Source organism: Homalodisca vitripennis, unplaced genomic scaffold, assembly GCF_021130785.1.
Source record: "Homalodisca vitripennis isolate AUS2020 unplaced genomic scaffold, UT_GWSS_2.1 ScUCBcl_3359;HRSCAF=8849, whole genome shotgun sequence".
In the NCBI taxonomy this organism is placed as follows: domain Eukaryota; kingdom Metazoa; phylum Arthropoda; class Insecta; order Hemiptera; family Cicadellidae; genus Homalodisca; species Homalodisca vitripennis.
The window spans coordinates 31,997-50,980 of record NW_025779478.1 but is presented as its reverse complement, the minus strand read 5'-3'; the positions used below and the strand labels follow the sequence as shown (position 1 = coordinate 50,980).

General features: G+C 35.1%; 2 protein-coding genes across 2 annotated transcripts in view; both read left to right on the top strand.

The window, feature by feature from the left end:
• Positions 1-1,107: 1,107 nt before the first annotated feature.
• Positions 1,108-18,984, top strand: part of LOC124372489 (dihydroxyacetone phosphate acyltransferase) — a gene marked incomplete at its 3' end in the record, with an annotated part of 40,567 nt that continues 22,690 nt past the window's right edge. The window contains exon 1 of the mRNA XM_046830891.1: positions 1,108-1,161. The remainder of the gene's footprint in view (positions 1,162-18,984) is intronic.
• On the top strand, positions 17,931-18,617 carry LOC124372490 (paraneoplastic antigen Ma6E-like). The gene has a single exon (XM_046830892.1). It carries the CDS (start codon positions 17,931-17,933, stop codon positions 18,615-18,617), a length of 687 nt encoding a protein of 228 aa, XP_046686848.1.

Here is an 18,984-nt window from a genome sequence, read left to right as displayed (position 1 = left end):
AAAATTCCACACATCACTATCTGTGTAATTCGGCAATATCCTAATGAATGATAAACATCTAGCCTACAGTAAGTTAGTATTAATTATTCCTTATTTTGGTCCATCGTTAGTAAATACTGTATATGCGAGTAGACACGTCACTCATAGTACACGATAATTGAAATGAATAGGTAGTTGATTGTTTTATTATTGCTGTTATTAATTAAAACAACACTTTAGATCATATTTAAGATTATCACATTTATAATTGTATGAAATACTTTATGAATAGTACATATACAAAATAAGAGAGATACAGTTACGGAACAAACTTTATCCAACTTATCATGTCAAATACCTTTAGAAAAAAAAACTGCATTCGTATTTAAATCTCTCTTCCCAAACTCCCAGCAAATTATTTAACCTCGGGTACTAAATTGTGGGTGAAATCTTTGGTTGGCCGTTTCTCATTAACAAAGCATTTCCGGACCTACTTTTATATAAACTTTTTTCATTATTTTTTTGTTATATTACATTACGCTTATAAAGAGGCGGTAACACTACAGGAATCATCCTGTATACTGTAGTTCACAGCATGACATGCTGGGCCACCCAGCTGTGACTGAATGCATAGTTCCCCATCCCACGTACATGAAGGTCATCCATACTATTAAAGCCAGTCAGCCACATGACGTCATCAGATACACCTACTGTTGGCTGAATGCAATGTACTCTGTATAACTTAACCTTGAGGGTCGCGATAGTAAAGTGTAGGCCTACAAGCGAGTCAGCCTCATGACGTCATCAGATAGAAATGCTGATTGCAGAGAGCGAGCTGAGCCCACAGCGCATCATTAATTGTCTAGGACCACGGCGCGCCTACAAAAGGGACTGTCTCACGATGTTACATTACAATATGTAATATAAATGTATAGTACTATAGTAATAGTTCATGCTGTAGTTTGCAGCATGACAAGCAGGCACGCCTACTGTTGACAGAATTTAGAGTACTCATATAACTTGACCTTGAGTGTCGTGATAGTAAAGTATACAAGCCAGTCAGCCTTGGTGACGTCATCAGATACACATGCTGATTGCAGAGAGCGAGCTGAGCCAAAGCGCGTCATTATTGCCCCGGGGTCGGCCCGCCTAGACCAGGGACTTGGCTGCAGCGCTATCGTGGTGAGTAGACCTACTATTACTACTGTAATTGTTGTAAGCAGCTCAAGGTCTTTTTAATTAGTACACAAACTAGTTAATTCATCATTAATCGTGTATCCGCATCAGTAGCAATTCAGTGACAACTCCAACTCTATAATTCCAACATCTGCATTCTCTGTGTTCCTATATAGTTACAGAAATGTGCAGTTTGTAACTTAGTCTTACCTTAAATGGTGCTTGACTTCGAACCTTAATTGCTCGTGATATTATTTTCAATTTATATTATAATATTTTCATGTTTTCTTTCAATCACGGGTGGATTTCGTCTAATAATGTAAAACGTTTGCCCTTAATTTTCATTGCGACTTCTGCATTTTAGTGTTAATTATCACACATTTTAAACCGTATTCCAGACAACGTGTTACGAAGTTCTTTTTTACCCGTATACATTAGTGCTTTGTATTCCTATTTATGAATGAAAATTACAAAGACTAAAATATTTAAAAATTGTAATTACTGCAAAAATGTATAAAAGCCCCTGGATGTCTTTGGAATCTTCTAAAATGATTAAATAGGATTCAATACCATGGGTAAAAAGAAGAAATTTTCTTTGTAAAGAACAATCAAAAGTATATTCCTGGATTCCCTCTGAAACGTATAATGGTTACAGATATGCAATTGAAGATTTTCTGAAAGGATATTTTATATTTTGATAGGATAAAATAATATGGCCGAGAGGAAGACGAAACCAGCGCTGGTTATAGTCTCTGGAAATAGTTTATTTTAATGGTATTATTATTATTGCTATGCATGTATGCAGGGCCGTATTCAGCTTTGGCGGGCCCCGGAAAAAGATATTCGGCCGGGTCCGTTATGTACCGCCAACCGCTCGTCGACACAGTCCCTTCAAATAGACGTGTGGCGGGGCCCGACTCGGTCCCCCGTAAAATTGTCCGAAAAACCGGGATGTATGTAATTCACTGTTAAACATGTTTGCTTTGTAATTATCTTAAGGTATACTGTAGGGTAGATCTGTGTCCCGATACCAGAATGTACTGTAGATCAGTATTCCTAAAACGTCTAAACGGTATATTGCGATTTTTAGAGGCCTTGTAAAATTTGTAGTGTGCTACAAAGACACCATTGATAACTCAGCCCATTCTTAATTTGTTCTGGATTTAACATCCAATAACCTCATAATTAGTGTAGCCGATAACTATTGACCCATGATAAAAATAACATTATCGATAACTCTCTAATTGCATGTATCAATGTAGCCTAGGTCTGCTTCACTAATCATATTCAGTTTACAATTCTTTAAAAATGTATGTGTTTTCCTTATTTGTTATACAGTATTCCAATTATTTTTCAATATAAGTTGAACATAACTGGTAGTGTTATGGCTATTGATTAATTACGCTGAATTAGGACACCTCAGAGGTTGCTGTTTATTGTTAAATTAGAAAATCACAAAATCGCCAATTAGTCGAATCATGAGTAAGGCTCCCCACAATGCAGTGGCGTAACCAGGACTTGGCTTTAGGGGAGGTAGATATCTGATAGAGGAGCACACTAAATTGGTATTGATGATGCACTTCTAATTAAAGATAGTTTATTTTTCACAGCTGCATTTCAGACAGGTAGGATTGCTTTTATAAGTATATTTTTTAAATGCAAGCATTTAGGGGCGTTCTATCCCTTTCTTTGCCCTTTAGCTACGTTACTGCTACAACGCTTTCTTGGGCGGGGAAAAAGCATGACCATTGCAGTAGCAATTACATAAGTTGAAGAAGGTTGCCTATCTAAAGTAGGGGCCACGAAAGAATGCAATAGAAAGAACAGGCCCACGTGACGTTGCCACAAAACACTCAACTGCCGCACCGCTGCGGGGACAGAGAGGGACAAGTTTTGCAACGTCGGACAGCCCTCTTTGGCTGCTCCAAGGTCGCGCGCCAATTAGCTCCTCCCTCAACTGCAGTCTCTGGTGGTCGCTACTGTAATAAGTATTTGTGTGTTTGTTTCATGTGATTTATAAGGTGATATGTCCTCACTACTACTGTGTGTTTTTTCATCTTTTTCAAAAAAATGCTCTTTAATTTTCGAAAATCCTCAAACTTTATTTTTTATGTACTTTTGGAAACAGTAAACCTTAATCTGATGTCGTCTCTATTTATACTGTTTCATTCTTTTAGATTATAGCAAAATTTTATGTGCAGTAGCCACCTTACTTAAAACAAATAAACGGAAACGTTTCCATTGCAACTGTAATTTTATATAAAGCAAGTTAGTACACGGTAGAGTACACAACACCATGTGTCGGGTAACAGGCTACTCTGCTAGAAATTTCATATCTACATACACAGAAATGAAATTGACACACATATTACGCTTTTTCCAAATTACAAAGTTTGACATGCATCGTCGTTGAACTTATTACTGACTTTGTAGAAATCCAATTTCATGCAAAACAAATTTAAAGCCTTTGGGTGAAATCCTTCTCAATGTATCTTTCCACGATATAATACATTCACATTATGAAAAGATACTTTTAGACAGTACATAGAACGAGATTTACGTGATACTACTAAAAATGGATTTAAGGCAATCATTTTCTACTAGATAACTTCAACAGCACTTAAGGAAATGTTCTTCTACACATAAATATCTACAAGTCGTGTTAAAATTGAGGAGTAGGTTCATTTATATATTTGTTTTATGTAATATATTGCTCTATTCTGAAATCGCTATCACATAGAGCTGGGGTAGATGATAATGTTTGTTTTGTGCGAAAATGCCTTACCCGAAACAGGATTCAAACCCGAGACCCTGGGACGATAAGATGAAATGATAACCATTCAGCTACCCGGGATGAAATTCATCGATATAATACAAGGTATAAGTAAGTATACCACTGAGGTCGCTTACAAGTTTTCTAGTTTATAGCTCATGGCATTCTCGAGATGCACTGCGGACAGATAGAGACAGAATTAAATGTTTACACCCCCTCAGCAGACATACTGAGAAATTGTGTCAACCTACTTACTGATAGGCTTCAATGACGCTCAGTCAAATGTCATAGTTGGACATGCAACTTGATGAAAACTATTCTTATATATGTAGAAATACGGTTTCATGCAAAATTGCAAATGTAAACAATTCCTCAGATTAAGTCTATCTCGAGATATTATGCCTCATGATACATCCTCATTTTTTCATTAAGTTAGGTTTCATAGCAGTGTTTAACTCTAATAAAAGTTCCGGTTAGGGGGGGGGGGGGGCACTATATCGCAAGGGTGTACCGAATTTAAATCTCGACGCCGAATTTTAACATTCACTTCCCACTCTTTTAATATTTCTCTCTATTCTATGAATTAAAGGTTTTACGTACTTACATCTCATAAAATTGCTTTTAGTATATTTATAAATTTATTTCTTCTACTATTTTCTCATCTCCATTATGGTTACCTTTAAAACCAATGTAAAATATTTGCTAACGCTCAGCCATTTCCATCTAATGAGATGCGTCATAATCAAATTCAGTTTTTCCTGTATAAAAATTAAGCTTCATGCAAAATTTCAAGTTTGTAGTTCAGACTGTTTTCGGAATATCGTGTGGACAGACAGAATTGAAATCTTTCCAGCCTCTCGAGTTATAGGCTTCGCTAGCGCTCACCCAATAGTAACATATTGTTATTGTTTTACATAAAGACCGCAGAATAACAGTGTTGAATATAATTTTCCATAACCTTACAAATACATGTCTTTCAAGTTCTACTTTGAAGGATGAAGATGAAAGATTTTAAATAAAAATAGGGCTACAAGGTGCTAAAAAAAGAAGCAATGTGCTATTTTAAGTACCATGAGTTACCTTTCTTCTTCGGGTCAAATGGCGTAAAACAAAACAATAATAAAGAAAACAAATTGAAGACTAAACCATTAATTCATTTTAAAGTCCTGTTTTGCACCTCTTATTGTTTATTTATTAACTTTGATAAGTATATATAATGTGTAAAAATTAAAAGACATACTGGTAAGTATTTAATAAATCATAAAAAATATGTTAGTTGCTGTTTTTATTGTATGCACACATTTTTCTTACACAGGTTGCAATTTACTTTTAAAACCGTATTATATATTTACAGGTATTTTTACAGGTTGGTACACTTTTAAAATAGTAATGTAACGTAACCACGAAAAGACATTCACTAATAGTATCAGTTCTTAACTTTTCAATAAGAAACTGTTTATTGGTAGAAAGATATCACCGCGAAGTGACAAACAACAGCTAGATTATAGTAAACGATTAAGAAATCAATGTCTATATACATGGTAATTATTGTAAGAACGTAACCATGGCCCTAGAGAATGTTTTGATAAAGTTAACCATTTCTCGATTCACATGTATCAACCTCCTAAGGGCCATAGTAAACTTTGTTACATGTGTCCTACACGTACGCGCTATAAACTTCATAACAATGCCCCCAATACCGTCATGTACTCTTCGATGTAATGTCCCCTCCATAAATATCGTTTACGATCGTCAGCCTTCTGATGTGCCGACTATTGGAGTCAATAATACCTCGGGCTGATCGTAAACAGGGTAACTACCCTGGACGTCACATTTCCGTCAGATTAACTCCTCCGCCAGAGTTGGCTAGCGTCGTAACGGGCGCGCTTACGTCATAACTCACCTTTGTCGACCTTACTCTTCGTCCACCCACAAGGACAATTCATATCAGGGGTGTGTCTAGGGGTTCACTTTGGGGGGGAGGTTTGGCAAACCTGTCACCTCACATTTCATTATGGTAAATACTAGTTCAATTCTTTAAACAATGAACTGTGTAAGTACACAATTACTAACGCAACTAAGAAACAATAACAATATCTAGGTGTTTTTCATTTTTGCTTCCCAAAATATTAAATTTTAAATCAATCTAAAATACATATAAACTCTGATGCACCCCATCCATCTTGTCAAACACCGTTCGGAAATTGCAAATGAACAATGGTACAATCCATAGTTCTCTCACGCGCCCTACGATGCAATGTCTGGACCATAAATATTCTTTACGAGCCGCTATCCCCGACCAGACGTGCTTATTGTTGCAGACAAGCGCGCTTCCTGCAACTTCCTGCAGGAGACGTAACAGTTTTATAAATAGACGATAAAGAAATTTTACTCTACAACTTATTTGTTGTTTGTCAAAACACTAGTGTAAACTTTAAGATCCCTTCATGCAAGAACGTGGCCAGGGAAAAAATTTGGATGGGGTCAATACAAAATTGGGGGCCTTCCTCGGAAACATTGAAATTTTTGAAACTTTTCAAAAGTTTGCAACAAAGTCTCTTAATAGGTTGAATTGACGATTGATATTCACAACTGTGAAGGCACTGCTTTAGTAAGTAGTCAGTCATACGAGCAAAACCACATTGAGAATTGATAACATTTAAATGAGTTTTTAAAAAAGCAAAATTCTTCTTGACTTCTGAGCCATCGTATCTAGTACCGATTGTAGGACTGCAGGTCCACGCCTAGTTTTTGACGAGGGTGACTGACGTCACTTTTCTGCAGGGGTAGGACAGTTAGTCCACGGGTATTGGGCGTGGACTAACTGTCTTACTTTTCAAAACTGACGTGGCCGTGCAATAATTTTTTTTACCTGCGCTCATCTTCATTCTGTGGAAGAATATCAGTGATACTTCCACTAAACACGCACAGCGTATTGCTTAGGCAGTAAATATAAACAACTGTTTACTCAAACCAAAAACTCAAGCTATGGATTGCTTGAAGTGGATTGCAAATTGGGATTATATTTGAACAAATTCCACACATCACTATCTGTGTAATTCGGCAATATCCTAATGAATGATAAACATCTAGCCTACAGTAAGTTAGTATTAATTATTCCTTATTTTGGTCCATCGTTAGTAAAATACTGTATATGCGAGTAGACACGTCACTCATAGTACACGATAATTGAAATGAATAGGTAGTTGATTGTTTTATTATTGCTGTTATTAATTAAAACAACACTTTTAGATCATATTTAAGATATCACATTTATAATTGTATGAAATACTTTATGATATAGTACATATACCAAAATATTGTATTACCTTAAATAGTGGCTCCTGGCCTATAAAACAAAAAAATTCAATGAAACTGTCTACAGAGACATATTAGCTTACACAATAGAGTACGAAATATATACGTGTACTAATATGTAAATCAGGTGGTAAGATATATATAAAAAATTAAACTTTTAAAAGAGGTATAACTCAATTAGGGAAATTTGTTGATTATTTTTACTAACAACGAACTTTATGCTTATTAAAAAAACATGCTTGCAATATGGAAAATTTTACAAAAGATTATGAAAACTAATTATGATCTCAATAAATATTACACATCTATTTTAAGTAAAACTTAATTTACAAAGTTAGAAACCTAGTAAATACTTCTTTGATATGAACTTTACAGTACTCACCAAACACTGCATACTCAATATTTTCTACAGTGTACAATTAAAAGTAGATTTTTACCAACACTTTTAAATTTTCTTATCTGAATATTTTTCTTACTCTGTGTTCAACAGTGGTTGCAGAAAAGGTTAAATAAGTAGTGGTTTACTATCAAGCTAATTCTTTGCTTCCAACACCAAATATTAATAAATTGAGAATAGTGGTAATATAATTACACATACGATTGTGCTATCACAGAATAATGTTTAAACAGAATCGTTTAACAAAACTGTTAACTAAAGTTAACAGACTTGTATTATATAAAATTCTTGTTCTAATTACCAGATTTTTTTCCGTGCATTTTACGATACTTTAATAGTTGTTTTTGATAGCGGGATGAAAACGAATCCACAAAGCAAAGACCATTATAATCGTTACAGTAATTCTTAAGTTATAAATGGTGTATTACTTAACAATGCACTTAAGAAAATAAACCCGACTTTCATTTATGCATTTTAGCTTTTTGTTTAAATCTTTCTGTACATGTCTTCTTCTGTAGCGAGTCAGAAAACACTAGTAAAAAGACAGTAGTCTGCTGAATAATATTTATCAGATATAGAGTATAGATCTCGAAACAACCGTTCAAGGGCAGTAGAGTGAGTACGGCGATCCCCTGTCAACCCCTCGTCAAAAGAACCCGTGAGTCGGACAGTCGGTCCACGGTCCCGGCCTGGGACCCACTGTTCCACCCCTTCAGAAGCAGGTAAGAAATTACCCCGACAGTTTTTACGACGTGGACCTACAGTCCGTTTACCATCTAGTACCTGCTCTGGAGAAACTGATATTTTCCCGCTCATTCCCGATTTTGTTCTTTAAAAAGTTCTTGACCTGTTTCAATGTTGAAAACGATCTTTCAGCAGTAACTTACATGTCAGTAATACTGAGTTATTAAAATAATAATGTTCGTTTGTTAAAAAAGTAACTGAAAAATATTGAAAATTTGGAGGGATCCGGACTCCTTGGACCCCCTTGCTGGCTACGTCCATGCCTTGATGGATAAATTCTAGAAATCAACCTCCCGCCCCATTCATAGTACTTTTCGAATCAACTCTACGGCACTTTCATGTTCAGTATTAAGAAAAAGGTACTGCTCCATTTCCTAATAGAAGCCTAATCACTTGAGACATCTCTAATTCTCCGAAATATGTTTAACTCTTCTAGAAACAATACCTTAATATTGAATATAGTCGTAAAAGCATGGAGACTTTATCTATTCTAAATCACGTTTGTATCTTTTACTAGGCGCATCAAGCTTCATAATCACAGAAAAATATCTAACATATAAGTCGCACTGAACAATTCGTAACAGCGTGTTCGGTGGCCAGACCTAGGGCTTGCATTGACGGAATATAGTGCTAAACCAGCGAATGCTCTTGACGGGTCTTAGTTACTAACCTTAGTTAGACGTTTTCAATTTTCATTGGCTTTGTTCTTGATGATAAGGCGCGTTGAAGATTTCACCAGGTGTTGGTTGTACTGAGATGCTGGATGGGTTGTTCCACACGAGTGAAGGATGTTGTAAACTCAAGTAGGTTAGTACAACAGAAGCCTACTCATGCCTTATTGACGTACGCGTAATGGTTAGCTACCTCCGATTGTTTGCATGTTACGAAATAGTCAAATACCAAAATACAAGGCATTGGTGTTGACAATGTTTCAGAAGCACAATGTTGAGTAGAAAATGTGTCTTTGCTTTGCGCGATTATTTCGCGTCTGATCAGGTTGCCTTGAAGAGCTGTAAAAATGACTGTAAAATTCTGTTTTATATTTCGGGACCTTAAAAATTAACATTAAAGATTTATTGAAACCAAACCAATTTTTGTATGTTTATCAGGATGACCAGACATGGCATTAGAATAAACTTTGATGGTGTAATGATCAATTCTGTGTACTCAACATCTTCTGCCAAAAATTTATTTCGTATTTTAGCCTCTTCGTGACAAGAAAATTAAAACCACGTTTTACCAAGACAAAAAAATATTACTCATACGTATTGCTAAGTCGATTGTGATGATCAAAGCTGTCAACGCTGGTCAGATTACATAATGGTGAATGTGTTCATCTTTCCCAACAGTGTATTTAATACGAATAATTCTGAAACATTTAAACTCGCAACTGTGCTATTCTTATCTAAAACAGTGTCATTATTGTTAATTTTATTTAAAATGTGCTATTTATTATTATGTTCTTTAAAAAGAGTTTATTATTTATATTAACATTTTATAGTAACGCATATGGCCTCAACATGTAATTTTAAATATAACTTAAGTACAGTTACCTATGAAATGGTTAACTTCTAAACAATGTTAACATTACTTGTCAATATTGAATGAATATTAACACAACTGGAGCTCTTTGAACTGGATTACCGCTCTGTTAATTAGTTAGCATTACAAAGATCTGAATATTGTTACAATCTTCAGTTTCCATAATAGCTTTAATCTATCGCAGCTGTAAAGTGCAAAAGTTATCTGATATTACAAAACAGGTTAAGTGCAGCAACATATTGCTGATTTGTGTATGAGGTCATTAACCTAATTCGCTGCTCCAAATCAGCACTTCATTTAGCTCCTCCGTTCATATTGTAACGAATCAAATTGTTGAATTTTATTTGCTGTTTGAGAATATCAATGGAGATATTCATGTATTTGTAAATATACTAAATAGGATAGCTGTTTCAAATCAGCACTTCATTTAGCTCCTCCGTTCATATTGTAACGAATAAAATTGTTGAATTTTATATGCTGTTTGAGAGTATCAATGGAGATATTCATGTATTTGTAAATATACTAAATAGGATAGCTGTTTCAAATCAAATAAAAATGGTAATTACTACCTAACCGCTACATGATTCAAATGTTCCGGGGAATATTGTCAAACTGGCCCAATGCAAAAATGATTAGGAGCGAAAAAAATTGTTCATCCGGTTCCTGATGCAGAACACAAATCATTCGTCTCGTTTGAAAGATACAATAAATTCTAAACGTTTTTACGGTAAAGTGTATACTTTTTTTAATAATATTTAAACAAAGATTTACATCAAAGTTTGAGATATTTTTTTGGATCGCCCACAAAAATATCGAAAAAATAAAAAGCGTTTGGATGGTATTAGTTATATCTTAAAATTAAAAATCTCCAATATATATATATATATATATATATATATATATACTAAAAATCAGGACATCAAATCTGCATAGGGTTTAAGAGGGGAAAATTCAAAGTCATTTTACTTGAGCCAGCCTTTAATAAATTGGACCGTTTATTTGATTCTACGCTATATGCCATAGCAATCAAGCAATTATAATATTTTATCTATAAAAATCCTTGGCTCCTGAGAATTAGCATTTCACCATATTTCCCCAACGACTCTGGTTCGAAACACGGTTAGGGCAAAGCATTTTCTTATGCTAAAAAAAATCATCCAAGCCTAACTCAAGTGATAACTGCTTTAAAATAGAGCATTGTTTTGACCAAAACAAATTTATCAATGAATCTATTCCTTGATTTTTACAACTATATGTATATATTTATATTTAGTACAACATTTCCTTGGGTTTTGAAGCTATCAAATATAAAATTACTTCTTATATACTCACGTATAATAAAATAATAGCCTTGTTATCATGCAAACCCCTCCCCAATTACACTCTAAAACTCAATGGAGAGTTCAAATGTTGGATTCTTATTAGATATTCAACATTTCCCTGTCCAATCCATATTTCTTAGAACTTTTACGGATATTCTACTTTCTACATTACACACTGGGTTCTATTTAGAAAACGAATGAAAGTAGCAGATAATATGTTAAATTATTGCAACGAGCATTCTTCGCGGGTCATAACCTAAGGATTCTTGTCATTTTATTCCTTCCAAAATATTTAACTTTTTCTAAATTAGCAACAATGTGGACAATTATTCGAAAGTAAACTTATATTACCATAGGGTATTGGAAGTTTAAGGAAATTAAATCTGTTTCGAGTTTTGACATCAGTTAAATTCCTAAGCGTTAGCGAAGCTTATAACTTGAGGGACTGGAACATTTTCATTTCTATCTTTCTATGTATCCGTATGTCTGCACGATATCCGCAGACCACTGAGGGGGTGTTCGTGGTCTTCAGAACGAACTAGCAAACGTGTATATATGTCATTCGGTTCAAACATATCCAAAGTTACTTTACAATGTACCCATGGTTTAAAACTTGCAATATAACTAGATACGAGATTTATTAATGACATTTATAAATTAATCTATTAATGTGAATGAGAATGAGAATGGGAAAAAATGTCAAATATATGTTTGCTAAAATGAAAAGATACTTTAAACCACTCTGCTTAAACTGTAAAATGGATAAGGAATAAACTATAGAATATCTTTTATCATAATGTCCAAAAAATACCTATGCTAAACAACAGAGTTTTAAATTGGTAAAACAGTTATTCTTGAACTGTGTAAGAATGCTCTAATAATTGATTTCATGAGTGAAATTAATATTGAAACATCTAAGAAAATAAAAGAATTCTTATCGGACAGTAAAATATCTAAGTCAAATTGTTTAAGAACATTATAAGTGGACTGTAACACTACCTAATTAATAAACAACAAAGTTCAATAAACATTGTGTTTTGAGGCTTCATGGGTAATATCCAAAGCCAGCTATTTGGTAAATCAGAAAAAAAGAACGAACTAACCTAAAGACTTGTCTATATTGTCTTGAGTAACCATGTACAATCATGGCGTTTTAATACATGACATAGTGATATAATGTTGTCTAATGAAATGAAATATTTTGTATCCAACCTCGTTAAGAAACCTATTACGTGGCAAGTGATTTGGCGTATAGTAGGCTAATCTTGCCTTATCATGCAGCATATAGACACTTGACTACGTTAAATTTATATCTTCTCTATATAGGTAACTTTTTTAACTTTATATACTTTATTTTAAACTATAACATACGTAATATAAGTCAACTGCAATTTACAAAAACATAATCATAAAAACAAGTAATTACAGAGTGATGTGTTGTTGATGAAAAGAAACATAAAAGTACATTTTAAAATCACTGCTATCGAGAATAGAGTCAAAGTTTTCCATTGTATGTATGGCTCACTTCGTCAAACAATTAACTATTTTTTACTTTTTTTGGCATTTTAAGACTGAAACTGCCGTTAATAAACATACTTAATTTTAGCATTGTCATCCACTTTCACTCAATTAGTGTTTTAATTATTAAATAAATATACAAGGGTGCTGAAAAGTCTTAAAACGCTCAATATCTTCTGATCTCTTTTGATGCATCTGTAGCTCTTCCCCACCTCAGGAGGGATACCCCATAAGGAGTCGGTGGAAAATCTTAAACGTAAGTATAGGTTGTTGTGCATAAAACTTTAAACGTGTAATCAGTAGAACATCATGCCGCAAGTTAAACATTAAAAAGTTAATTCTAAAAAGTTGCACACGAAAGTTTCAATACTGATCTTATGTGCAAGTTCAAGAATGGCTTAAATGTATTATAACCATATAAGATGAAGCTATAAAACTTTACAAATGAGTAATGTACGCACACATACTTTAAGATGTATTCAGTGCCCGCTATTCTTCTATGGGAACCGTCCACAAGGAGTCAGTTGAAATCGTTATTGAAAGCATAGGTTGACATGTGCATAATTTTAAAGGGCTCTCCAAGCAAAAAAATAAGCCGCAAACCGCACTTCAAAAGCTTTATTCGTTACAAAATGGTGGCGGTTCAAAGATTTAAAAAGTAGGTAAAAATTGTATATTCAGCAGTAGATGTAGCAAGTCGCTTTAACAATTTTAATTTCACATTAACAAATTATACAGGTTAGTAGCAATAACCACAAAAACTGTTAGTGTGAAATTAAACTATTTAAAGCAACTTACTGAACTTTAAAAGTTCAAAAAATCGTCATAAAATCAATTGTATGCCCTAAGTCGCTGTACAAAGTTCTATGTTTGTACGTTTACGAGTACAGAACATTAATGTTACTGTTTCAGGACTTTTCAGCACCTCTTTATTTAATTAACAACATATAGTAGAGCAAAAATAAATTGATTCAAATTTTTATAACTTAAAAAAATATTTTTTTTATTGGATAGTATAATGTGCGAATAAGGTCGGTAATCAATACGTTCCAGTTTGGCAGCTGACTCGACTGAGAGTGGTTATCGATTGTACAGGTACAGTAATCGAATAGGCTTAAGAGTTGATCCGCATTAGCGGCTTCCCCTGCGTACTTTACACGTCAATGAACTGTGACGCAACCATCCTTGACAATACCCACATGCGACTCAGAATGTATCATTGTTTTGGTCTGATAACTATCACCAGCTCTTAGGAATTAATGATCGTTTTCAAGCCTTTCAACAGCTTTATCGATAACATTTTCATTGCCAGCTGCATAAATGTTTAATCATATATTTAGGATTTTGATATCTAATGAAATATTTTCAGTTACGATCTTAATGTTATTAATAAAAAGTTAAATTAATTACTTTAATGCATGTTTTAAAGCATGTAATAGCTATTTATACAAAGATAAAGATATAACACTGAAAATGTCTATATAGTAACGTTTATTTACTTAGGACTCCATCATATTACATTATGTAAGTACTAAGTAGTGGATTTCGATTTAGAAAATTGCGTGTAAAACCGTGGATAACAGATAGTCGTATAAAATAATTAATCGCTAAATGTGTAGAGAACGGCTGGACAAGCTGGAGATTTCAACTTTGACTTGCTTGAAACAAACTCCCCTTATACTGACAGATACTTGCTTTATAGTAGGTACTGGTCTCATTCATTATGTAGATAAACCAACAAGGGTAACAAAAACTAGAACGTCATGCCTGGATCACTTTATTATACGATATAACGACATGAACAACGTACAGGCAGCTGTGTTACAGACTGAGATAACTGATCACTATAGCACTGGTCTTACCATTACTTTTCCCGTTACAGCACCATCGGTTATGACAAATACAGCTTCACAGACGATTATAGACTCTGCACTCTTGTCCCGTAATCTTGCTCATATTGACTGGAAGACGATTTTTTAGAATGAAAATGTAAACGGTTCTGCATACGACTTTTGTAAAATGGTAGGCCAATTTTACAAAAGTAATTCTAGGAAACCAATTAAAAAGTCATCTAAATTCAAGAGGCTTAAGCCTTGGATTACAAAATGATCTAATCAAATTAACTCGCAATAGAGATAAATTGAGCAAAAAAAAATTAAAAACAGCCTTTTAATATAATTCTTAAAAATAATTATCGAACGTTAAGGCAATTTATTGCCAATTCTATCAAAACGTCTAAGCGTTTACAGGGCTAAATTAAACGAATATCAAAATAATCCTAAATTGTTTTGGGCTGTAATTAACGAATTGGCAGGTAAAAATAATAATAAGGGTTTATTTCCGGTAGAAAGGTATCTGCCTAATGTACCGAGTGTTACTCACGGTGTATGTAAAGAAGTCGCTAACGATTCAACATGTTTTTGCTAGCGTTGGACATAACTTGGCAAGTTCAATTAACACCGGGGGTGCATTAATTATCGATGATGCAGATTACGGGCGAGACTCACAGTTCACGCTTCGGACTGTCACTGAACTGGGCGTATTCAGACACATTACTGCACTACGTGGCGGGTCCGCTCCTGGTTATGACAGTGTCCCAGCTTCTGCACTCAAAGACAATATTCATATTTTCTCCAAACCTTTTCTACATATTTTAAATCTTAGCTTGGCGTACGGTATATTTCCTGATAGTTTTAAGTTAGCTAAAGTAATCCCACTTCACAAGGCTAGCACATTTACGGAGAAAAATAACTATCGTCCCATTTCATTGTTAAGTGTGTTCTCTAAGGTGCTGGAGAGAATCGTCAAAGAGCAGTTTGTAAATTACCTACAACACAACCATATTTTAGCAGAATGTCAATACGGGTTTAGGGCTGATAAAAACATTTCAGACGTTCTCTTTGATTTAAACAAAGCAATTTGTCGTACTTTATCAGATGGTATGAGGAGCTTTTTAATTTTCCTTGACCTAAAGAAAGCATTTGATAGTGTAGATAGAAATTAATTAATTTACAAATTATCAGCTATAGGTGTAACGGGTAATGCTCTTGCATGGTTTAAGAGCTACCTTGCGGACAGACGGTAGTTTGTGTCTGTCTGCGGTGTGAATGGTGATGAGCTTCCAGTGGATTATGGTGTACGATCAAGGAAGCACTCTGGGCCCTATATTACTTTTGATATACATTAACAATATTTCAAAACTGCAGATTCATGGTAAACTATTTCTTTTTGTTGACGACACGCTAATTATTATTAAAAGTAAATCTTGGCAGGATGTTCAAAATAAATCTTTAAATGACCTCATGACAATTGAAAAATGGATGGACAAAATGTTTTATCACTTAACGTTTAAAAAACTAAATTTATGCACCTTTCTCTTCAATCAGAAAAAGCAGATTACAACGTACACGGTTTAGTTATTTATAATTGTAATAATCACTATAACAATGCCTGTGCCTGTAATAAAATCGAGAAAGTGTCGTCATACAAATATTTGGGTGTGTTGTTTGATTCTCGAATGAAATGGAAAGATCAAATTAATTTTTTTTTTAATAAAGCAAGAAAGTATATATTTGCTTTTAGGCAGTTAAATGGCATTTTGAGTTTTGATGAAACTAAAATCGTTTATTTTGCTTATGTGCAATCCCTTTTTTCTTATGGCATTCTAGATTCTTGGAGGGGGTTCTTTTACTTCACATATTAAAAGTTTAGATATAGATCAGAAATCTATTCTGAAAGCCGGTTTTGCGAAGTGTAGACGATATCCCTCTGATTTATTGTTTCAAGAAACAGGAATTCTGCACAGTTAAAAATTTTTTTATTAAAGTCTTATTTATTCATAATTACAAAAATTTCGGCTCAATTTTTTCTACAATCCCACATTTTTATAACATAAGACATGCAAATATAGTCGGAATTAACACTATTCACCAACACAAATCATTTGCGACAACAAACAGTTTTTATCTAGCACACATTTTATATCGAAATTATTCTAATAGTTTTAAAAATTTCAAGCTGTTCGATTCTCCCTCTCTTGAGGTTTTTGAAAAAAATGTCAATGAGTTTTTGATTCTCATAAGCAGTGAGAGGGCCCAGTTACTTATCTCTGTTGACTACAGACGGACCTAGACTAACTGACTGACGGCACTGTCCCCTCTCCTCTCCTCTTCAAAATATAGATAGAAAAATCCATTCACTTAAGTAATTAGAGGAGAGTGGGGCAAAACCGACCTCAAAAGCTTTGATCATAAAAAATAAAAAATCTGTAACATATTTTGAAACGATAAACATGAATATGAAAACTATGTTTGTTAGTTAACAAAAGCTGAAGGGTTTTTTTATTCTATCTTCTCATATTTTTATTTTATGATTTTTTTTGTCAAAGCTTGCAAAGTGACCCCCCACCGGTGGGGCAAAACCGACTCACATGTTATTTAAATGCGAAAATTATTTTATTAACAATTTGTATGAAAACTACAAAAAAATGTTGTCAAATAAAAGATAATGTTAAAAGTATGCACACAAATCACATTCAAAGTCATCGTCCATCTCTTCGCATTTTGAACATGCTTCATGAGCCCATCCCCTGCAGCTTCTGCACTGGATCCATCCTTCGTTGGCTTTTGAGTGGCAATATAGTTCGTTACAGAATATGCACGCCTCTTCTGCCTCTTCTTCGTCTGAGCTCGAATCGGAGACTTCATCAGTTTTTTATTTTTATTTTTAGAATCAAGGATTTTGTTTGAGTTAGGAGTTTTAGTGGTAGAGGGTTGGGATTTCTTGGGATTGTCTTCTGAATTGTTCTCACTGTCATCGAAAGATAAGCTAGCTTTCTCTTTAATTTTTTTGACTTTTGCTTTACTTGTTTTCCGTTGTTTTCTTTTCCATTCTGTTCTTTTGCATCCGGAGTGCTTTTGCATATCTTTTTTCATTTCGTTCTTTTTTTATTTTTTCTTCCAATTGCTTTTTTGCAACAGCGGCCTCTAACTCTGCTTTATAAGGCGATGATGTTAGAATAGCCGTTTTTCCTTGCTTTCTAACTATTTTCTTGTTTTGCCTTACTGCTTCTTGCGGGACAGGCATTAACGCCGTAGGCGAAATTTTAAATGCTGTTTTAGCTGGTGGACCTGAGGACGTTGAGGGCTGGGATGGTTGAGCTATGAAGGAGGTTGATGGTAGGACTTGTGGAACTGAGGAGGTTGATGACAATTTTGGTGGAGTAGAGGAGGTCAACTGCAGTGCTAAACCTGGAGAAGGGGTTGATGGCAGTGCTGGTGAGGCCGAGGGGGTCAGCTGCAGTGCTACCTCTGGAGCAGATGAGGTCAGTGCTGCGCCTGGAGCAGAGGAGGTTGATGGCAGTGCTGCTGTGGCCGAGGAGGTCAGCTGCAGTGCTACGTCTGGAGCAGATGAGGTCGGTGCTACGTCTGGAGCAGAGGAGGTTGATGGCAGTGCTGGTGAGGCCGAGGAGGTCAGCTGCAGTGCTACGTCTGGAGCATATGAGGTCAGTGCTGTGCCTGGAGCAGAGGAGGTTGATGGAAGTGCTGGTGAGGCCGAGGAGGTCAGCTGCAGTGCTACATCTGGAGCAGATGAGGTCAGTGCTACGTCTGGAGCAGATGAGGTCAGTGCTGCGCCTGGAGCAGAGGAGGTTGATGGCAGTGCTGGTGAGGCTGAGGAGGTCAGCTGCAGCACTGGAGCTTCCCGCTCAGTCGTTTCTGATGGAGCAAATAAATGGTCTGGGAAAATGTCTCTATTAAAAGGATATATTCCAGTGTTCAAGAAACCGTTGATAGCCGTTTGCATTACAGCTGCTCGAGGAAATGCTCTGCTCATTAGCTGGCCAATCTGATATATAATCACGCTTCTTCCAGGGTGAGCTAATAGCCACTTTCTGACCTCCTGTTCGTAATATGTACTTATTGGGGCCATACAAGTTACATCTAGGGGTTGGAGTCGGTTTGTTGTGTGTGGTGGAAAGCACAACAGTATCACGTTGTGTTCCCGCGCCAGCTGAATTAGTTCTAGGCTCTTTGCATGTGATTCATGTCCATATAGCAATCGAAGGACTGGTTTGTCAGGTCTAGGATTTGAAAACTCTACAAACCTTTTAAACCATACAACAAAAGATTGTTTGGTTATTCATCCTGTCTCGTAGTAGCATGCAAATGATCCCGGAGGAGCTTCATCCATCAACAATGGATTTTCCTTTTTCCTTG

What these genes read in the sequence shown, in the direction of transcription:
- LOC124372490 (XM_046830892.1), top strand. Translation starts at nt 17,931, where the DNA reads ATGAAGGAGGTTGATGGTAGGACTTGTGGAACTGAGGAGGTTGATGAC.